The following is a 22855-nucleotide window of genomic DNA, read 5'->3' on the forward strand; positions in this document are numbered from 1 at the left end:
CTTCCTTAGTGACATAGTCTCTAATGAAGTGATGTCTTATTTCAATGTGCTTAGTTCTAGAGTGTTGGATGGGATTTTTAGTGAGACAAATAGCACTAGTATTGTCACACTTGATAGGAATGGTACCAACTTCAATTCCATAATCAAAAAGTTGTTGTTTCATCCATAAAACTTGTGCACAACAACTACCAGCTGAAATGTATTCGGCTTCAGTGGTAGATAATGCAACACAATTTTGTTTCTTTGAAAACCAAGAAATCAACATATTTCCAAGGAATTGGCAAGTACCGGAGGTGCTTTTTCCTATCTAATTTACATCCTCCATAATCCGTATCAGAAAAAACATGTAAGCTAAAGTTAGAGTCTCTAGGATACCAAAGTCCTAAACTAGGAGTGTCCTTAAGGTATCTAAAGATTCTCTTAACAGCTAGTAAATGTGATTCCTTAGGGCATGATTGAAATCTAGCACATAAGCAAACACTAAACATAATGTCTGGTCTACTTGCAGTTAGATAAAGTAGTGATCCAATCATTGACCTATATAGTTTAACATCTACACATTTACCTCCTTCATCTAAGTCAAGCTTTGTTGAAGAGCTCATTGGAGTGTCATGAGGTTTGCCATTTTCCAGTCCAAACTTCTTGAGCATATCTTTGACGTACTTAGCTTGATTGATGAAGATTCCATCTTTTCTTTGCTTGATTTGGAGTCCCAAGAAAAATGAGAGCTCCCCATCATGCTCATCTCGAATTCACTTTGCATTAGCTTAGAAAATTCTTGGCAAAGAACTTCATTAGTAGAACCAAATATTATATCATCAACATAAATTTGAACTACTAATAAATATTTACCTTTATACTTTAAAAACAATGTAGTGTCAACCTTCCATTTTAAAAAACCTTTTTCAATTAAAAAATTTGACAATCTTTCATACCAAGCTCTTGGAGCTTGTTTTAAACCATAAAGTGCTTTTGTCAATTTAAGAACATGATCCAGAAATTTTGAATCTTCAAAACCTGGAGGTTGTTCCACATACACTTCTTATTTTATAAAACCATTTAAAAATACACTTTTAACATCCATTTGATATAATTTAAATTCATGAAAACATGCAAATACTAGTAGCATTCTAATTACTTCCATCCTAGCTATGGGAGCGTATGTTTCATCATAGTCTATGCCCTCTTCTTGAGTATACCCTTGAGCAACAAGTCTAGCTTTGTTTCTCACTTTATTACCACTCTCATCAAGCTTATTCCTAAATACCCATCTAGTACCTACAGTAGATTTATTACTAGGCCTTTCAACTAATGTCCATACTTTACTTCTCTCAAATTGATTTAATTCTTCTTGCATAGCCATAATCCAATGTTCATTTTTAATGCTTCTTTAATATTCTTAGGCGCTATGCATGAAATAAATGTAACATAATTACAAATATTTCTAAGAGAATATCAAGTTGTTACCCCTTTGGATGGATCACCTATAATCTCACCATCATTGACATAGTTGTACTCTCTTGGATAAGATACTTCCCTTTCTTCAATGGTTGGATTCTCGAGGGGATCATGAGTTTCCTCATCTTTCGTTTCTTCTTTTGATGATGATTCTCCAGCATCATGTCTAACGTCATTTGTATTTATAATACCTACATCATCATTAACACAAGAATCCTTCCTCGGAAGGGGATTATCATCGAAAACAACATGTATAGACTCTTCTACAACTAAAGTTCTTTTATTAAATACTCGATAAGCTTTAGAATTTAAGGAATAACCCAGAAAAAATTCCTTCATCACTTTTAGCATCAAATTTGCAAAGGTTTTCTTTACCGTTGTTCAAAACAAAACATTTACATCTAAAAGGATGAAAATAGCTAATGTTAGGCTTTTTATTTTTGAAAATTTCATATGGAGTTTTCTTTAAAATTGTCCTAATCATTACTCGATTTACAATATAGCAAGTGATATTTGTGGCTTCCGCCCAAAAATATTTTGGCAAATTATTTTCACAAAGCATGGTTCTAGCCATTTCTTCTAAAGTTCAATTTTTCCTCTCAACAACTCCATTTTGTTGAGGGGTTCTAGGTGATGAAAAATTGTGACTAATACCATTAGAATTACAAAACTCAATAAATCCAAGATTTTTAAATTCAGTGCCATGATCACTCCTAACACTAGTTATAGAGTAACCTTTATCGTTTTGGATTACTTTTGAAAACGTGATGAATTTTTCTAATGCTTCATCTTTAGTACTTAAGAATAGAACCCAATTATATCTAGAGTAGTCATCTACCAAGACAAATACATATTGTTTTCCACCCAAGCTAGTAGTCCTAGTTGGCCAAAAAAGATCTATATGAATCAATTGTAATACTCTACTAGTTGATACGTCATTAATGGATTTAAAAGAGACTCTCTTTTGTTTTCCTTTAGCACAAGCATCACAGATTTTATCATTATCAAATTTAAGCTTAGGCAACCCTCGAACTAAATCACCTTGAGTGAGTCGTTGCAAAACACTCATACTAGCATGTCCTAGTCTCCTATGCCATAACCAACTATCATGTTCATCCTTAGCAACTAGGCACAAATTAGTCATATCAATAGAATCTAAATGTACCATGTATTTGTTTCCTATTCTATGACCAACAAGTATAATCCGATTAGATGCAATGTCAATGACTTTACAACCATTAATATCAAACATGACATTGAATCCCTTATCACAAAATTGACTAATACTCAATAGATTATGCTTTAATCCATTCACATATAAAACATTCTTAATTTGTATGGAAGAGGTATTACCAATAGTACCAATACCTTCAATGTGACCTTTTGAATCATCACCAAAAGTCACTTCTCCTCCATTTTTAGCGTTAAGTTCAATGAACCGGTTTTTATCTCCGGTCATGTGTCTTGAGCATCCACTATCAAGGTACCATGAATTTGGATTTGTTTCCCGTGCCTTGTAGCAATGCTCCTTTTCCTACAAACATATATTAATTTCTAATTTTTGGTACCCAAATTCTTTTGGGTCCATATTCATTAGTTTCCAAAATCCTAGTCCCCTTAGGTATCCATTTGTGTAGGATATCCTTATCTTTAGTAGTAATCAGCTCTTTAGGAATCTATATACTTCTAACGATTTTTCCATTAGAGGTTCTTTGGGGACCTCTATGATTGTAGTTTTTAAAACTTTTTCTAACAAAGTTGGATTTTGAATTTCCCCATTTTCAAAACGTTTTGTTCCAACTTTATCAAAAGAAGTTTTAAGATCATCAATTTTCTTTTGATGATCATCATTGACCTTTGAAAGTAAATTTTGTAAATCCAAAATTTTCTTTTCAAACTCTTCTAGTTTGATTTGCAAATATTTGATTTTACTTTTAAGATCGTTGTTGGTTTTGGATATGAGTTTATTTTCATTTTTCAATTTTGAAACATCATTTTTATATTTTAAAAACAATTTCTCATAATCCATAGCCAACCCATTATATTCCTCTAATAACTCATCATAAGATAAATCATCAAAATCAGATGAGTTAGAGGTTACCTTAGAATCTTCCCCGAATGCCATTAAGCACAAGTTTGGTACTTATTGTTCCTCTTCATCGGAACCTTCTTCATCGCTCCATGTAGCCACATGAGCCTTGTGCTTATTCTTTGATTGACCATTTCTCTTCAATTGTGGGCAATCATATTTGACATGCCTCGACTTTTTGCATTTATAGCAAATGATCGGGTCCTTATCTTTTGGTTCATTTTTGAGGCCTTCATTCCGTTTGAATTTTATTCCTTGGTAAGGTCTCATCATTTTTCTGAATCGTTTGGCAAACAATGTCATTTCCTCGTCATCGTCATCTTCATCCGAATCACTCTCATTTTTTGTGGATTTGAGAGCAACTCCAATGTTTTTCTTCTTCTCTTTCTCCTTTCGTGTCTCTTCAATCTTATCAAGGTGCACCTCATCTTCAAGCATCATTTCATGAGTGAGGAGTGAACCGATTAGCTCTTCAAGAGTTAAGGATGTTAGATCCTTAGACTCGATGATTGTCGTATTCTTTGATTGCCACGATTTTGGAAGGGAGTAGACTAACTTCCTCACAAGCTTTTCATTTGAAATGATCTCTCCATATGATTTGAGACCATTGACAATCGTTGAAAATCTATCCGTCATAGCTTTGATATCTTCAATTGGTTTCATCCTGAAATTTTCATAGCTATGCGTTAAAATACTAATTTTACCTTCATGAGTGACTTGAAGTTTGTCCCATATTTCTTTGGCGGTTGTACAAGATGAAACTCTTCCGTATTCATCTAGTCCAAGAGCACAAAATATGATATGGATGGCTTTGGAGTTGAGCTGAAACATTTTTGTCTCTCTTTCACTCCATAATCTTGGATGAGTGAGAGGCTTGAAGTATCCATGCTCCCATGTCACTTGCTTGAATGAAGTACATCATCATATTTTTCCAATAGGCATAATTAGCCCCATTGAAGAAATGAGACTTGTTGACGGGCATCGAATCGAGATCAGAGTCGAAGTTTGAAGTAGAGGCCATTGATGACTTTGATTATCGATGTAACTCTTCCCGAATCGACTCAAGAGGTGATTAAACCTTGAAATGAGTTAGGATCTGATACCAATTATTGAGTTAATCGATTGACGAAATTGGCCAAGAGGGGGGTGAATTGGCAATAACAATTTTGGTGGAAGCTTTTGCAGAAAATTGAAAGAAATTGCACAGTAATTTAAAGTAGTTCGACTTTCTCAACCAAAGTCTACGTCCATTACCTTAGCTATACACACTAAGGATTTTCCAAAAATTCACTAATTTGTCTTTCTTTTGAGGACAAAGAGTAACCTTACAAACTCTCAATAATTATACCCCAAATTCTTGAGAAGACTCTCTCCCAAAGAGAACAATACAAATTTGCAAACTTACAAGGAAATCCTCACAAGGTAGATTGTTTGCACAATTCTAGAACAAAGAAAAGAACACTAAAAATGAATACAATTGAGCACAATAAGTGTTCTTGAAAGCAAAATGAATATTGAATGAAAAATAGGCTTGAAATGCTCAAACTTGAGGTTTGATGTTTTTTCTTTGATTCTCTCTTGATTCTAGTTGCTTGATGTTTCTTGTTATTGATCAATGGCTTCTAAGCTTGCTTAAATACACATTGAATCACTTTTGAACGTTGGGGATCATTAATGAAGATAATATAGCCGTTTTAGTGTGAAATTAATTAATAAAACAGTTTGGAGCGTAGGGGGAATCGGTACCCCCTATGGGGAATCGGTTCCCTCCGAGCATACTGGAATTCTCGGAGCCAAACCATTCAGGGGGAATCGGTACCCCCTTGGGGGAGAATCGGTTCCCTCTGAGTAATCTGAAATTTTTGGCTTTGAAATGGTTCGAAATACTTTGTAAAATTATTTTGAAATTGTTTTAAGATTAAAACTTAATTTTATAATTGAGTAAGGATTAAAAATGATTTTTGAAAGATTTAGAGTAATGTTTTGATATTCGAATAATTATATCGAATATACTTAGAAAACCTTATTGCACAATCTTAAAATTCATTTAACTTAATTTGTTATATTGAAATATCAAAATGTTTTCAACAATTTACCTTTAATTATCGTTATATAATTAGAATATTATTTTGATGAGAATTATATATATATATATATATTTTTAGTTTCAATGGGCTCCTTATTCTACTAAAGAAATGAGGCGTTGCATCCCACCTCACTTGAGTGACCCATTAGATGTATGGATGACGGTGGTCCCTCTGATATGTTATGTTATTGTCGAGTGACATCCTATTGATCGTATGCTTCACCAATTTGGTTTCATTAAATCTATTTTTGAAGCACATATGAATCTCGATAACATGCATAATATCGATAGACGGGGCAAAAAAGAAGTTAACTGACTGATGAAGCACAACGAGTTAGTAATGATATGGGAGGATCGATGTGGACGTATTCCCTGTAAGGAGCCTATTTGTGTGGATCATTATTTGATTTCAGATGATTATTATCAGTGGTTCAACATAAATGAGAAGTTGTTCCTACTTTCCAAGGAAGCACGAGGCATGAGCATTCATCGGTGTCGAGAAAAAAGTCCACTGTCAAAACAACATCATCCCCCGACTCGTGGACGGAGAGTAAGCGCTTCCGGTTCGTCCTCAGCTACAGCACCGAAACCATCACAACAGTCACTAGTTTATATTTCGTAGCTGTTTCAGATGTCACCGCAACTATTTCAGATGCCACAATAACTATTTTTTATGCCACCGCATCATTTCAGATGCCACCATCGTATGGTTTTATGACACCTCCTGGTAGATAAACTCCCATGTTTATAGATTCAGTGTGGTCTTCATATGCTACTTATTTTGCAGGTGATGCTCCACCAAAGAAACAAACACCTCTGGCTCAGTTTTCACATTCATCGATGTCGATGTTTTTGCAGTTTTCACAGTTTTCTATGAGCGGTAGGATGATTAGTCATACACCTCCAGGGTCCTTATTCTATGGAGGTGCTACATTTTCATTCGTCCCTCATCAACAAAATGTATCTACTAATATTGTTGTTGTTGCTGCTGATGATGATGAGAGTGAGGAGGAAGATCAACTTATACGAAGCAATCATCATCGAAATAGACAGCTATCGCCCTGTGGAACACATTCAAGATGCATACATCAATAGACTTGTTTTTATTTATTTTGTTTCTTAATGTTTTTATTTAATTATGGACTTTTATTTATTTTTTTCTTAATGTTTTTATTTAATTATGGGCTTTTTATTTATTTTGTTTCTTAATATTTATATTATTTAATTATGAACTTTTTATTTATTTTGTTTCTTAATGTTTTTATTATTTAATTGTTTGAATTGTAACGTTTGTATTTAATATTTGTATTTAATTGTTTTAATTGTTTTTATTATTTAGTTTGTAATGTTTTTATTTAATTTTCACTTGAGTAGCCGATCACTTGAGTAACACATTAATTAAAAGTAAACGAAAATGAAATAACACAAACTGCGGTGATTCTAGCTCAACGAATAGTCCCTCAGCACAATCTGCACCTGACTCACAAAGAGGTTCTTCTGGTGGAGATGAGGGTTCCTCTGTGATGCATATATTTAGGTCGAACAAGTTGGTGGTTGAATGTCTTCCCCTTAAACTTGAAGGCATCATGTCGTACGGGTTTTAAACTGAGTGTTGTGTCGCATGCATCTCTATATTGAGGTCGAAGAAGCTCGCAATTAAATGCCTCCCTGTAGAACTTGTAGGCATCATGTCAAATGGGTACTGAATAGATTGTTGTGTCAAGGGCATCTCCATATTCAGGTCAAAGAAATTGGCAGATGAATGTCTTCCCCTTGAACTGGAAGCGATGATGCCATACGGATTATTCGTGGAGCCACCTCGTTGGAGATCGTAACAAGTTGCTGATGAATGTCTCCCCATTGAACTTAATGGAATGGTACCATGATATTGATTTCCCATTAATAAGTTAAAATCATTACATATTACTTGAGTTGGGCTGTCAACTTGATCAACTTGTTGAGGCAGCCCATTGTGGGAGCATAATAACATACCACGAATCGCAGACACTTCAACAAATGTGGCATACATTTTTGTATCAACGTCTGAATTTTGATTCTGAGCATCAACCATTATAGCAACATTGTCATCGTTAGAGAGTCTGAACGCTGTATAAGTTAACGAAAATAGTGCAGTTGGAAATCTGTACTGAAGTGAGGACAATCTTCTAGTACTTCCAACATGAATCTTCGTTGAAATTTTAGTGATCAAATCCTTAAGAGTGAAGTTTCTCTTGAAGGATATTCTGAGTGAATGATTTGATGTGAAAACAACGCTGGTTTCATCTTCCCGAATTTCTCTATCATAGTAAACAATAGTTGAAATACGATTCATTTTGAGAGTTTGAAAGATTAAAAGTCATATATATCTGCAAAAAATAATAGCTGAAATACACCTAATTAAATAAATAATATATGAATTAAAATATAAAATAATGCTAAAAAAATCACAATAATTTAAATAACATAGTTTAATATTGTTACTGTATCAACAAAATGTCTCGAGATATTGCTCTGCCTTCCATTTTACAACCACAAAAAATAATACAAAATAATTAGTATAATAAAATTTGATAAAATTAAATATAAATTAAATATAATATAATAAAAAAATAATTTTACCTTCTAAAAACTATAACAAAATCTACTTACCTTGATAGAAGGAATAATGTGAAAGTAATTTTAGTGTGGTTTAATGTTTGCATTCGGGGTATTTATAGGGGAAGGGAATATGTGAATAACCGAGAGAGTTAAGACTCAAGTAATAATAAAGTGTGCAATAATTCAAAGTGAATAAAGGAACGAGTGTCTCATGATCTGCGTCTTCCCTGCACGTGTCAGATTTTCCAGTGAAGGCGCGCTTCATAATTTACGCCTTTGCTATGTGACGCTAACTCAGACAGAACCCCATGAAGACACGCTTCATGATTTGTGATTTTCTATCGTTACACCAGTTCGGATAAAACTCTGCAAAGACGCGCCTCATGATCTGCAATTTGTCAGAAAGAGTGCTAAATCGATAATATTCAGAGAAATGATATCTGACAGATAATGTTTCGTTGTTAGGGTATTATTTAGGTAAAATTTCCTTTAAGATCAGACTTTACAATGTGGTCCCACTATGACTTGGCAATATCCTTTTTCTTTTTAAATATTCTATTTCTAATTTAGTTTTATTAATAGAACTGCATGTACATTACAAACTTCATTATTATTTATAAATATTAGGCTTAAGGGTCACTGTTGACTTGTAATAAATCAAATTTATCGTTTTCATGTTATCGTATTTTCGTATTAATTTAACTTTTAAAATTATTTAATTACATTATTTTATATTATGGACCGTTAAAACTAATAGAATCATTAATTTCTGCCAGTGGTTTTACCTATTACATGTAAATCACACCTTTACCCAAAAATCCCTAATTTCCCCCTAGTCTCTCTTAATCTTGAAAATGAACGAAGAGAGCAAACAAATTCCCAAAATGAAAGATGAGGTCGTTAATGAAGCGATTAAGCCCCTCGAGGAGCTATTTCACGAGAGTTCCTCATCGGTTGCAATTTAGAAACAACCGACCGTTGTCCTCACCAAAGATGAAAACCAGAGTCGAAGTTGCCGAACAGGTGCTTCATCTGCGAAAAGAATGTGGGGTTGACTGGGTTCAAGTGCCGCTGAGGAGTACATTTTGCGGCGAGCATTGGTACCCGGAAAAACACGAGTGCTCCTTCGATTTCAAGGGAACCAATCATGATGCGATAGCCAATACCATTCCCGTCATTAAAGCCGACAAAGTTTACCTTCGATTTCAAGGGCATCGATAAGACTATCTGGAGCTGAAGATCGAATTGTTGTTTATTTTACAAGTTTACGAGGGATTAGAAGAACTTACAGGGATTGTTACGCTGTTAGGATGATATTTAGAGAGTTTAGAATTTGGGTTGATGAACGAGATATTTCTATGGATTTAACTTATAGGAAAGAGTTGCAAAGCTTTTTGAGAAAGAATATTCATGTTTGTCTCAGGTTTTTTATAAAGGGAAAACTTGGTAATAATTGTGATTACATTTGAGAATCTTAATGGTAACTTTCTTTTTAGGTTGCAACCAGAATACTTATAAAATTTACATGATATGTTATGGATAATGTAATATTTTTTGTTTCAACCTGAATGCGATCCAATTTATTCTAAAAAGTTACATTCTTGATATGTTTTTCAATTACAATCGATTTCTATATTTTCTTAACCTTGTATTACTCGATTGTATCTTAGACTCATCCCACACCATAAGAACAGAAGGCATACCTAGGAGAGTATGCTCTTCATATAATAACACTTCCATCCGAGTGTTGTTGAAAATAGCTGCGTGGATCATACAAATCATGCCTTAAAATATAACTAATGTTCTTACCACAGATTAACAGAAGAAACCTAGAAACATTGGTGTTCTTGTCAATTACAGCTGAGAAATCACCGAGAAAGTGATACACGAACGACCTTTACAGAAACCGTTAGCAACATCGAAATTTTGGCACTATCCCTCATCGTCATTCGACACGCATTCAACAGTCACACAAGCTTCATCTTCTTGACAACTTGGACCATATATAGACAACAAAAAAGCAAAATAGTGCAAAAAGAACCACATGAACAATATGGTTAGAGCCGTGCTTGATTATACTCTTGTTCAGTTTCCTAATGTTGTTCTTTACCCCTGCTTGAGCTTTAATCATTGTCATTTGCTGTCATAAAGTGAGATCACACATTCAGGAAGCAGCAAAAAAAATATTAAGCATCTTTTTCCTCCCAAATATAAATGGCAGGCAAAGCACCGAGCAATTCATGTAATCCTCAACAGAAAATCGCCATTTAAGACCATGAACTGATAGAATTGATTTTGCATGTATACATGTACTTAATAAAGTAGGCATAATAGAAAGGGATCACATTAGATAACAGTTCAAATCAAGAAAGGGTTGATCATCAAGAAAAGCTTCCTGCTTATCCTTTGCATTCAGTTTTCTTTTGCATTACAGCTTAGCAATACCAACTAGATGGCTAACAGGATCCTGCCTCCATGTCTACCCTAAGATTCAAAGAGACGGAGGCAAATAACAACCGGATGAATAAAAGAAAAGAGTGCGTTATGTTCAACCAATAAAAAGTTACTTGAATAATACAACATATGAACTGAAGGAATAAAAAACAGATGAATATCCTATATCTTTTACACAATAGAGAAATCATATGATAAATACTATGTCTAGGGCAGATAGCCAGTTAATAATTATTTCCCGCTTTTTTCAGGTTATTTTCCAAGACTTCCATGTTTCAAAGAGTTCAAAATTTTATTCCACCTTGATTTCACTTTGCTATACAAGAATGTAGAAATATTATAGTAAAAACACAAAATGTGTGATAAACTAAGGTGGTCATTCCTCATTTTCAAGGAACAATACATTATAGCAATTATTCACAGCATGCAAGAAACCATACAAAAAAAGCAAATGTGAAGAACGGGTAAATGTAGCTGTAATAATACCAGCTGATCTAAAAAGTCCTTCTGAAATTTGGCTTCTGATCCTATTTCTTGAGCAACCTGCACAATATTTAAGATTAACAGAATTTAGCTAGTTAAAGGTATAGAACGAATATAGAGGAAAATAACCCTCCCTCTAGAGAATAATAAAAGAGAGGTAAAAAAAAACGAAGCCAAAGTTCACTTTAAGTGTCAAATAACAAGTCCTTACAAAAAAAGAAATAGAATTACATACACAACTCCAACAGAAAAAGAGAAATAGTATTAAATGTCATTAGATGATATATTCTTATGAGCATTGTTTATCTCAATTCAAAGTGACGTTTGATATTTATAAACATTGGCTTAAATTTGATTTTCAATATGAAAGGAAATGGACCAAATAAACAATGATAATATTATCACGAATCACGACACCTACGGAGAACAGAAAGATATCCAAAGGAATAATTACACTCAGATTTTAGCTTAAAGCCAAACTGAGGAAGGTAAAAATCATATCAAAATCCTTTATGCACTTCATCCACTTCATCCAATATAGAAAGAAATATCAAATGAATCATAGAATACGAAATTAGAAAATCAATCAATAAACGAAAAGGTCTTACGTTTCTCAATTGTTTAACTTGGCTACGGAGACCGAAGATCTCATCGTCCAAATCGCCATGCATCGGATCAATCCGCAATTGTATTTCATCGGAACTAGCCACCGGTCTCGTGCTTAAACCCTCCCTATTTCAACATTAACAACAAATTAAAATCGGCTCAGACAAAATAAGGAAAAAAACCCTAAATAAATTCTAAACTCGCTTCTAATTAAAAAATAATTGGATCAAAAGAAATTCAACAAATAAAATTAGACCTAGATCGGTAAGGAGTCGCACCACCGTAGAAGGAATCGCCACCGGTTCGGTTCGAAGTAAACGCCATCGAAACGAACGAGCCGAAATAAGCAAAAAGGGCCTTTAAACAACAAGGGAGCTGAGTAAAGGGGAAAAAGCGTAAAATTAACACGAGAGCTCGCTGGTTTGAAAGATTATAATCGTGCGGTTATATATTCTTTTAGGATTTTAGATAGAATTGTTTTTCGACTTCGATTTTACGTAGATTTTATATTTAGGCCAAAATGGGATGAATACCAAACATAATAAATAACACTACTCATTATTTATTATAAAAAATAAATATTATTATTTAAAAAGTATATTTTAATAAAAATTATTATATAAATATCATTATTAAAATATTATTTATATTCATAAAATATTAAGATTAAAATATTTTAAAAAATTATTTATTATATTTGTTATTTATTAAACTAAAAATTGTATATTATTCAATATGTTTAAATATTATAATATTTTTAATATTATATTAATATTAAATATATAAAATAATATTACTCATTATTAAAAATTCAATAATAATATTTTTAAACATTATAATGATTATTAAATATTATTTCCATTGATATTATTATTATTAAAATATTTTTTACAATTTTATAAATAATATTAAGATTAATATATTTTATTAGAATAATGAATATTATTAACTTACTAAAATAAGATTAATATATTTTGAATTTTTTACTAATTATTAATATAAAACATTTAAAAAATATTAAATATTATATTAATATTAAATAAATATATAATATATTATTAATATACTATTAAAATATTATATTAATATTAAATACATAAATGCAGGTTCTGATGGTTTTCCTTACAGGTGGGAACATAGGTATAATGGCTTGGTGAATCTGGAAACAACGATGCACTCTAATTTTTAATGGAGAGAGCTGGTCGTCAGAGGCGATTATTCAGAATGCTCGCACCTGGGCCATCTCCATCGCTGCAAGAGTGACGAACCATACCCATCAACTAGTTGGGCAGAAGAGCAGCCAAGTCTGAAGGCCTCCTCTCTCTGGTGTGCTCAACTTGAATACCGATGGTGCTGTCAATCCAAGAACCATGGGAGCAGCTAGTGGTGGCATTATCCGTGACCCTGAAGCAAACTGGATTGCGGGTTATAGTCGTCATATTGGAAACTGCTCGGTGTTTCACGTCGAGTTCTGGGGCTTGCTGGACGGGTTTCATGTGGCTTGGAAACATGGAGCTAGCCATCTCATGGTGGAAATAAACAACGCGGAAGCCATTTGTTTGGTTACCGGCCAGAACTAGGACCATGAACCGACCATCCTTCGAAGGATTCGAGAGGTGTTGCACAAAAGCTGGACGATCGAGTTCTGTCTCATCCCCCGAGAAGCGAATAGCATGGCTGACGTTCTCGCCTAGTCACTGGAGTGTTTGTCAAAGGAGTATCCTTTGTTCGAAGTCGTACACGTTGCCCTAGAATAGGAGCGTCTTGGTTTCCAATTTTCTTATTTCTCCATTACAAAGTCTGCATCGTAGGATATTTTATTTTGGTATCTTTAGAAGAACGGGTAAAGGAAAGAGTTAGGAAGCCTTTATTTTCATTCAAATTGATCTGTTGTGCAAGCTTGGAGATTTATTTCATGGATGGTTGTTAAGTTGAAGAGGGTAATGCCATGAAAAAAATAAAATAAAAATAAGGATTAATTAGAAAATAAGTGGCCAAACTATAACGATTTTCTAAATAGGTGCCCAAACTTTTTTCGGATCCATCCATATCTGTTAAAAAACACGTTAAGTAAAACATGTCGCGTTCTGGTAATTTAAAATTATTAGAATGTGACATTTATTATTTAATGAATTTTTTAATGATCATTACTGTCAAAGTACCTAAAATGATAATATTTGTAATTAAAAAAAGTTTGAGCACCTTTATAAGAAAAATTATACAATTTGAGCAGCTATTTTCTAATTAAGCCTAAAAATAAGGGTCTGACCATGGTTTTCAGAATCGAACCGGTTAGCTATTTTCAATCTTCTTTTGACCAGCTTAACTTGAGATGATATCTGACACTACTTTTTGTAAAAGGCGAATTTCATGGTAAGGTTGACCATGGTTTTCAGAATCGAACCGGTTAACGAACCGATCATGCCATTGGTTCACTGGTTCAACCGGTCCGACCGGTCGGAAGAACCGAACGACATCATAATTATTTAAAAAGTTAAATAAAAATACCAAAAATATTTAATAAAAAATATTTTTTTATATCACAAGTCATATTCAAAACAAGTTATAACATCAAGTGAAACAAAATGATTCAAATTAACTACAACATAATATTTAAGGTAAAATATATTAAATAATAAATATAATTATATAACTATAATTAAAAAATAAATTTGAAGATAAAAAAATCATAATAAAATAATATTGTTTGATTTAATTTTTTTTTTAAAAACAATCCCACATGGTTAAGAAACATAGAAGAACATCCCAAAAATCTAAAGAGTAAAAATATGAAAACAAAACAATCCCACATGACTAAGAAATATAGAAGAACATCCCAACTAACTTCTATAAATAATAAAGGTAATTTGACATTCAAAATCATAGAGCCTTTTGGTGAGCATTAAGTGAACTATTTTTTTACTTCAATCAAACTTAAATTTTAGACTTCAATCGAGCTTTTAAATTCTTTTTGAGTTCAAGACTTTTCGAGTTCAAATTTCAATATTATATTTCGAGTTCGAGTTGAACTTGATAATTTTTAACTCCTGAGTTTGTGTCGAGTTGAGCTTACTTTTAAAGTTTTCAAGTTCGAGAGCAATACTCGAGTTCGACTTGGCTCATTTAACAAACAACGTCGTTTGGTTTAATTTTTTTTAATAAAAAAACAAAATTGACAGTTTTTTCCGGTTTTCAGTCGGTCCGGTTCGAACGGTTTAACGGTTTCGACCGGTTCACTAGCAACGGTTCAACCAGTGTAGATTAAACCGGACTAGGTAACGATTTTCGGTTAAACCGGTTGAATCGATCGATCTAGTCCGATTTTCAAAACATTGAGGGTGACTACCCCACTTTCTTTTGACCTTCACCACATTTGCCTACAAGATGGTCACGATTTTTGGTGCATCGTTTCTTGGCCCTACAAGAGATCGATACATGTATAGTGTTCCAACACGGTCATCCATCTCTTCCTCCTCGGTGGACCTAATCACTTCAACCACTAGGCCAGGCATGGCACGAGCAATCTCCTGGCAAACTTGACGAGTTAGTCTACATGAAGACATCCAAAGGAACCTCATGTTATAGTACCGATGCAAACCGGAACGCAGTGCAGCGTCACCGAATGGGCTATCTCTAACTTCAAGCTTCTGCAACTGCAGACAGCCCTCGAGCACATATTTAAGTCCCGTGTCACTGTCTCCGGAAAAAGCCACTGACAATGTGCGTACCGATTTTCCATATCTTCCGATGTAATCAAAAGCTTTATCTGTCAGTAAACCAGATACAGCAAGGCGAGTGAGCTTCTTACAGTTCTTAACGATGGCTCCAAAACCATGGTCCATAGGTTCCCCGGTTACATGATCAGGCCTGTGACGTCCCATTATGCACAGCCGAAAAATAACAAGATCTGGACAGTTTTTGGACATTGCTATAACAGCTGCATTAGTCATCCTCTGGCAGAAATACAGAACAGATTGCAATTTCCTACAATCCTCAGAAATAGCTTGGAGGCCCACTTCAGAAACAAGGCCATCACTATCCTCCCGAGCATCAACCGGGAAAACCCGAAGCTCACGTAATTCCTTACATGTTGCAGCCACCGCTTGAAGTCCCTCATCGCGAATTGAATCAAGGACCTGCATAATGAAAGATAAGGTAAGCATCAAAGCACTTATTTCGTCACAGAGCTTGTGCAGGACAAAATATTGAATCGCATACCCAAAAAACCTGAAGATTGTGGCAGTTGCTTATAACTGGCTTAAGCTGTTCAGCAGTTATGTTGGCATAGCTGAAATTCAGAGACGTGAGGTTTGCGCAAATAGGGTAAACTGCAGGAAGATAATCTGGAACTGTTTCCCTAAACCCGGAGAGGCAAACTAAAGATTTGCAGGCAGCAAAAGCGGAGACATAATCTGGTTCTTGATCGCCTTGCAAAGCAACCTCTAATGGGCTAAAGGACCCTGTCCCAAGGTGTGTGACCTGTAGAGCTTGAACCATCAATCGATATAGCTGTCCAATTGAAACATGTCGATTTGGCTTAAGCTTCTTAAGTGAAGGAGACCTAGCCACCAGCTTTTCTAGTGCCTCGAAATTTATCGGGGATTCTACACAACCAAATATCAATGACTCGAGATGCGATTCACACTCGGGGAAACAGGATATCCAATCTGTATCATCATCTGCAACCTCGGATTCGATCACATCAAGCACCCTAAGCTGTCTGCAAATATAGAAATACATCAATCAAGTGTCCATAAACTTTTACATCCTCCAACCAATACCCAGATCAAGGGCAATCATAATGGATCTAAAAACATTCAGTCTAGAAAACACAAGCATCGGATCAACCAAAAATCTCAGTAGAAATGAATAGTATTTCTTCGTACCATAGCAAATAAACAACAAATCAGTACTCTCACCTCATCAAACAGATCGAATAAGTCAGTTAATCATATACACATAGCATTGTAATCATCAAAATAAAATTTTTGAAAGATAAAAAAGAGCAATACCTTCACTTGCTAACAAAAATGGCGAGGCCATTAGTTCCAAACCCATCACAGCAAACGAGAACGAGCTCCTTAAACCCCGAAAATGACTCGGCCAGCGTAGCCAGATCATCGTCCGTCACGAACATACGCTTCAGGTGAACTTTTTCCAGACAAGGGCAGGCTTTGGCGAAAGGCAGCAGCCAAGGACTGAAGCGGGCACCCCAATCGGAAGGCATAAGATTGAAGTCCGCGAACCTGGGCCTCCCTTTCAGATGAAGAGCTCTCGCCCTGGGAAACCTAGCGGTGGCCCGAGTCGGCCAAACCGCGTAGCAGTTCCCTATGAAAAGCTCGGATCGGGTGAGCGCCTCCACTCGATACCACAACTTGCACACCAATGAGGCGGCGTTCCGGTCCCGCGTGGACGGGAGGAAGTGGAGGACGTTTTCCAACACGTTCTCCAGAACCTGATCCGGGTACGGTGACTGGAACTCGGGATGGCGGACATCGACCCGGTCGCGATGCAATTTCTCACCTCGTTGGAAGTGAAATCAAGATCCGACTGCGGAGAAAGCCGGCTTTCGTCGTCGTCAGGCATTTGGTCCGCCATGGTACGTCGTATCAGATGAGTTAGTATTGCACGCACGGCCTTAAAAAACCATCTTCAGCCATGGGGTGGATTGGGATTGTCTAGGGAGGGGCTGATTAATATATGGTGTTATCGGATATATTAAAATATATTTAATAAATTTGATTTAGCGTTATTGTAAATATCGAGTAATAATAATGTAATAGGTGTAAATCATGAAGAAATATTAAAAATTTTGGCAATCGGTAAACTTAGCTTGTCGGTTTGTGTCCATACTTTATAAAAATATATTGATCCATAACAATATAACAAGTAAAAAAATAACAAAATCGGTCTATAAATGACAAAACAGGTAAAGCGTTACCGGATATATTGAAAGTGTCGATACTTTATAAAAATGTATCTATCCATAACAATATAACAGGTAAAAAAATGATAAAACTGATCTATAAATGACAAAACAGGTAAAGCGCTATCGGATATATTGAAAGTATCGATACTTTATAAAAATGTATCGATCCATAACAATATAACAGGTAAAAAAAAGACAAAACCGGTCTATAAATGACAAAACAGGTAAAGCGCTACATGATATATTGAAAGTATCGATACTTTATAAAAATGTATCGATCCATAACAATATAACAGGTAAAAAAATGACAAAACAGGTAAAGCGCTACCGGATATATTTAAAGTGTCGATACTTTATAAAAATGTATCTATCCATAACAATATAACAAGTAAAAAAATGACAAAACCGATCTATAAATGACAAAACAGGTAAAGCGCTACGGATATATTGAAAGTGTCGATACTTTATAAAAATGTATCGATCCATAACAATATAACAGGTAAAAAAAATGACAAAACCGGTCTATAAATGACAAAACAGGTAAAGTGTACCGGATATATTGAAAATATCGATACTTTATAAAAATTTATCGATCTATAACAATATAACAAGTAAAAAAATGACAAAATCGGTCTATAAATGACAAAACAGGTAAAGTGCTATCAGATATGTTGATAGTGTCGATACTTTATAAAAATGTATCGATCCATAACAATAAAATAGTTAAAAAATGACAATCGTTCTATAAATGACAAAACAGGTAAAGCGCTACCAGATATGTTGATAGTGTCGATAATTTATTATAAGTATCGACACTTTTAGAATTTAAAAGAGAAGAAGTTATAGAGCTAATAAAGTGTCGATACTTTATAAAAATGTATCTATCTATAACAATATAACATGTAAAAATATGACAAAACCGATCTCGAAATGACAAAACCGGTAAAGAGCTACCGGATATGTTGATAGTGTCGATACTTTATTATAAGTATCGACACTTTTTGAATTTAAAAGAAAAGAAGTTATAGCGCCAATAAAGTGTCGATACTTTATAAAAATGTATCGATCCATAACAATATAACAAATAAAAATATAACAAAATCGATCTCGAAATGACAAAACCGGTAGTAAAAAAGTGTGCTTGTGTGATCATTTTTATTTCAGAATTTTTATTTTTTAATACAAAAAGTTGGATATTTTAAATAAAACCCAGTAAGAAAATAACAAAAACTTTGCAGTAACAAAAGAATAACATTGGGAAACCCACCATGTTATCAGTTTCTCAAAGAACAAAAACCCAGAAACAAACATCTCTCAATTCAAACTTATGATATACTCTTATCATCTCCATAGGATAAAGTTAGGTCAGTTTTAGTTTCTTAAAGAATAAACTTATGATTGAAGAACTCAAACTGGTGCACGCATAAGTGTCGATGCATTTATGAAAAGTATCAATTCAAAAAACATCGAAATAGATAATTATTATGTAAGAGGTAAATTTATAATGTAACTGGTAAAAATATACTGATTAATTAGCAAATAGGTTTACATTATGTATCGGCACTATTTAAATATGTGTCGATATTTTTTTCCCAAAATGAAAGCACAACGAGGTACACGCATAAAATGTCGATACATTTAAAATTGTATCAATCCCAAAAACATCAAAACCGATAATTATAATGTAATAGGTAAATTTGCAATGTTACCGGTTTAAATATACTGTTTAGTTAGAAAATAGGTCAATATAAGTGCTACCTAATATATTATTGTACTTGATAATATTTTCGATTAAATGATATAACATAATCGGTCTAAATTTTAACTGGTCACTTGTTTAACAGGTCACGTCATTTTTAGGCGTTTTTTAGGCGCCACACAGCAGAATCACCCGGTGGATTGTGGATTGTGGATTGAGATGTTGAGATTCTTAGATCAAGGGAGCAATTAAAACCAAAAGCAACAAATGAAGTCTAATACTTTTAAAGTAAAAATAATTCGTACAAATAAAATTTTAAGGTAAACATCATCAATAAAATAATTTTTTTTAGAGTTATTTGTATATGTCCCTAAACTATAACTCTCATTTTAAATATTTCTTTAAATTATTGAATATTTCAATTTTATCTTCAAATTATGACTCTCATTCTAAATTAGTCCTTAAATTTTTAAACATTTTAATTTCATCCATAAACTATGACCATCTTACTAAATTGGTCCCCAAACTTTTGAATGTTCCAATTTCAACCCCAAATCCATCTAAATATATAATTAGTTTCAACCATAATTTAACCTTAATTTTATTTTCTTTCAAACATATAATAATATAACTTAACCTAAAGATTTTATTAACAAATGATGTGATTAGTATATACGTATAACTTTAGATGAAATTGGAATGTTCAAAAATTTAGGGACCAATTTAGAATGAAGGTCATAATTTGGGGATGAAATTAAAATTTTCAAAAGTTTGAGTATTATTTTAGAATATTAATCATAGTTTAGGGATGAAATTGGGACACTTAAAAGTTTAGATACCAATTTAAAATGAATGTCATACTTTGAGGACATGTGATGCAATTAACTCTATGTTATTAAAATTATATAATTATTGAATATATTATCTATCACTCTGATTATATATTATATCATTTAATTTATATACAAATTTCATAATTATTGGATATATATTTTATGATTTTATTTTGTTAACTTAATTGAAGGAATTGTTCAAAACTCATAAATTTAATATCATAAACATAAATTCTTCAACAATTGGACACCAAGTGACATTTAAAAAATTTATATATAAGTTAAAGCTCCATTCTCTCCTTCAACATCCGCTCGTTCATTTTCATGCATTAATCAGTTTACTTCAAGACGTGAGAAAGAAAAGAAACAATTGAGGCTCCAACAAGGGATCCAAGCACAGGCAAGGTGGCAGCAGCTCCGGACTCAGAGCCTGGCGCTGGTGCCGAGGCTGAGGCAGCACACTCGTAGGCATCTTAATTTAGAAAGAAATGCATACCACAAGGAAGCATTACAAGGTGATCGTATGAATGTTCCATCAAACCCGCACAAATAAACAGACTTACAAACTGGGGAAATATAGACTTACACTGCCAATCACGTACCTCCCTATGATGGACTCCGACATGTAATATCAATCGAGTGGATAACTTACGTGATAAGCAACCGACTTACGTAAACCTTCACACTTATCTTGATCCAGGTCTCTCAGATCTTATCGAGCTTTTCAGCCCGGACTATAGGTTTGTGAGTTTGTCTCTTGCAATAGCATCCCGAGAAGCAGCCCGGTAATCTAAAGGGCATTGTGTTTATCAGAGTAAACGATGAGCTACACAAAAGAGGCTTCCACACTTGCAGTTAAACCCCGTCAAACAGACACGTTTGCAGCATTTGGTACACCCGTTGGGACCCTCTTTGAGCTTCATCCCACTTAATGTCATTCCGGATGAGTCAATGGATGGTTCTGCTGAGACTATATTTGCGTCGGCATTTCCAGATTGTACATCCAAAGCAGCAGCGAGAGCAGGTTCCTTGTAAAGAGTGTTTATACAATGTCTAGTAGGAAAGGTTGCTTGGGGAGAATTAATACTAAATGTATCTTGTACTGTTAGTTCAATAGTGATGTATTTTTTTCTAGGTAAGGCCCCTGCAGATGTAGTTGTGACACCGAATTGCGTAAACAATCCCGGTGTTCATTGTCATGTTCTTCCTTTTGTTTTGCGCCTTTCAACTCTAATCACAACTTACACTTTAAGAAGTAGGTATGCCAACTCACTGACAATCTTGTTCCTATACTTGTCACACACAAAAAGGATGTGCATTCTTCCTTTTGTTTCTATGTTTCAATGTGACTTTTATATTTTTTATATAGGTCAATTTAGTACCTAATGATGTAAATTATGATAATTTGAGTGTTTGCCATCGGTTATTGCAGTGGATTGAAGTCAGTCTTTCCTGTGTTCCAACATCTCACTTCCCTTGAATAGCTTCAAATATGTAACTGCAATGAGCTGGAGTTATCTGTAAATGGCATCCAAATAGTCTCTCTACTTCTGGCAAATATTCCAAAGTGTGCATCTTCCGGAGTGGCTTCATCTCTTTGATTTTCCCAATTTAACATCGCTTCCGGATGAGATGTGTTGCCTAGCCAATTTGAAACTCTTAGATACACAAGCAAATAATTCAAAATCGACATAAATGTTGTTCGAATTGGATATGGCTCGGGTGGCACCGATGCGGTTGACATACTCCTAAAAGATGTGAGTTCGAGAGAGCATAGGCGAGTAAATTAGAAAAGAGTTGGGCGGTTAAAGCTAGAACAGGAATCTCAAAAAGAAAAATGAAGGTGACAACATTCTTTGATGCAGGGCCACCCTTTTAGCTGGTTGGAATTTCAGCCAAGTTTCTTATTGAAGCTTCAGAATATCAGGAGGTGAGATTGATTACTGTTTCATTACTTATAAATGAACATCGATGCTTTCAAATCATACGTGCAAATACTAATGTAAATGTGAATTTGTTAGTATTACAGATGATGTCAATGTTTGACCTATCACTAAACTTGCATTGGAAAGGTATATATAATTGTATGTGAATTTTAACATATTCTACAATGGCATTTATAACTTGCAGGTCCATTGTTGTTGTTAGATTTGGATTGAAATTAAGTTGGCAAGTTAAAAATTTCATCTTAGTTGGTGGCCAACTTATTGGAAATTTCATCTTGGTTGGTGGCCAAACTTTGAACATGTGAATTTCATATTTGGTGGCTAATTTGTACACATTGGAAAATTCTTTGGTATGTGCCCAAACTTTGAACATGAGAATTTCATATTTGATCCCTAAAATATTAGGTTATTTATAAGTTTAGTCCTTAAAACTCAACTATAAATATGCCTAAGTATTTCCATTAGAAATCATCCCAAAACAAGTTATGTCTTTCATTTGTTTTCTTCATTCTCTCACTTTGAGAATTCTAAAGAATTCCATTTGTTGTAATATTTTGTTGATAGTAAAGTTATCATCCGGTGTGGTGCCCGAGGAGTAGACGATATTCTCATCGAACCTCGTAAATTTGGTGTGTTCTCTCATTTATTGTTTTTTATTCGGTTTTTCCATTGTG

General features: G+C 34.1%; 1 protein-coding gene and 1 pseudogene across 1 annotated transcript; both read right to left on the reverse strand.

The window, feature by feature from the left end:
• Nucleotides 1–9972: 9972 nt before the first annotated feature.
• On the reverse strand, nt 9973–12193 carry LOC120169027 (bet1-like protein At1g29060). The gene is made up of 4 exons (XM_039177262.1): nt 12031–12193; nt 11777–11900; nt 11172–11228; nt 9973–10371 (listed from the first exon to the last, which is right to left on the reverse strand). Exons 1-4 carry the CDS (start codon nt 12096–12098, stop codon nt 10210–10212), a joined length of 411 nt encoding a protein of 136 aa, XP_039033193.1. The 5' UTR covers nt 12099–12193; the 3' UTR covers nt 9973–10209.
• Nucleotides 12194–14965: 2772 nt separating this feature from the next.
• Nucleotides 14966–21173, reverse strand: LOC120169058 (annotated as a pseudogene).
• Nucleotides 21174–22855: the final 1682 nt, after the last annotated feature.

The sequence above is a fragment of the Hibiscus syriacus genome, unplaced genomic scaffold (assembly GCF_006381635.1).
Source record: "Hibiscus syriacus cultivar Baekdansim isolate YM2019G1 unplaced genomic scaffold, ASM638163v2 tig00111745_pilon, whole genome shotgun sequence".
Taxonomy (NCBI): domain Eukaryota; kingdom Viridiplantae; phylum Streptophyta; class Magnoliopsida; order Malvales; family Malvaceae; genus Hibiscus; species Hibiscus syriacus.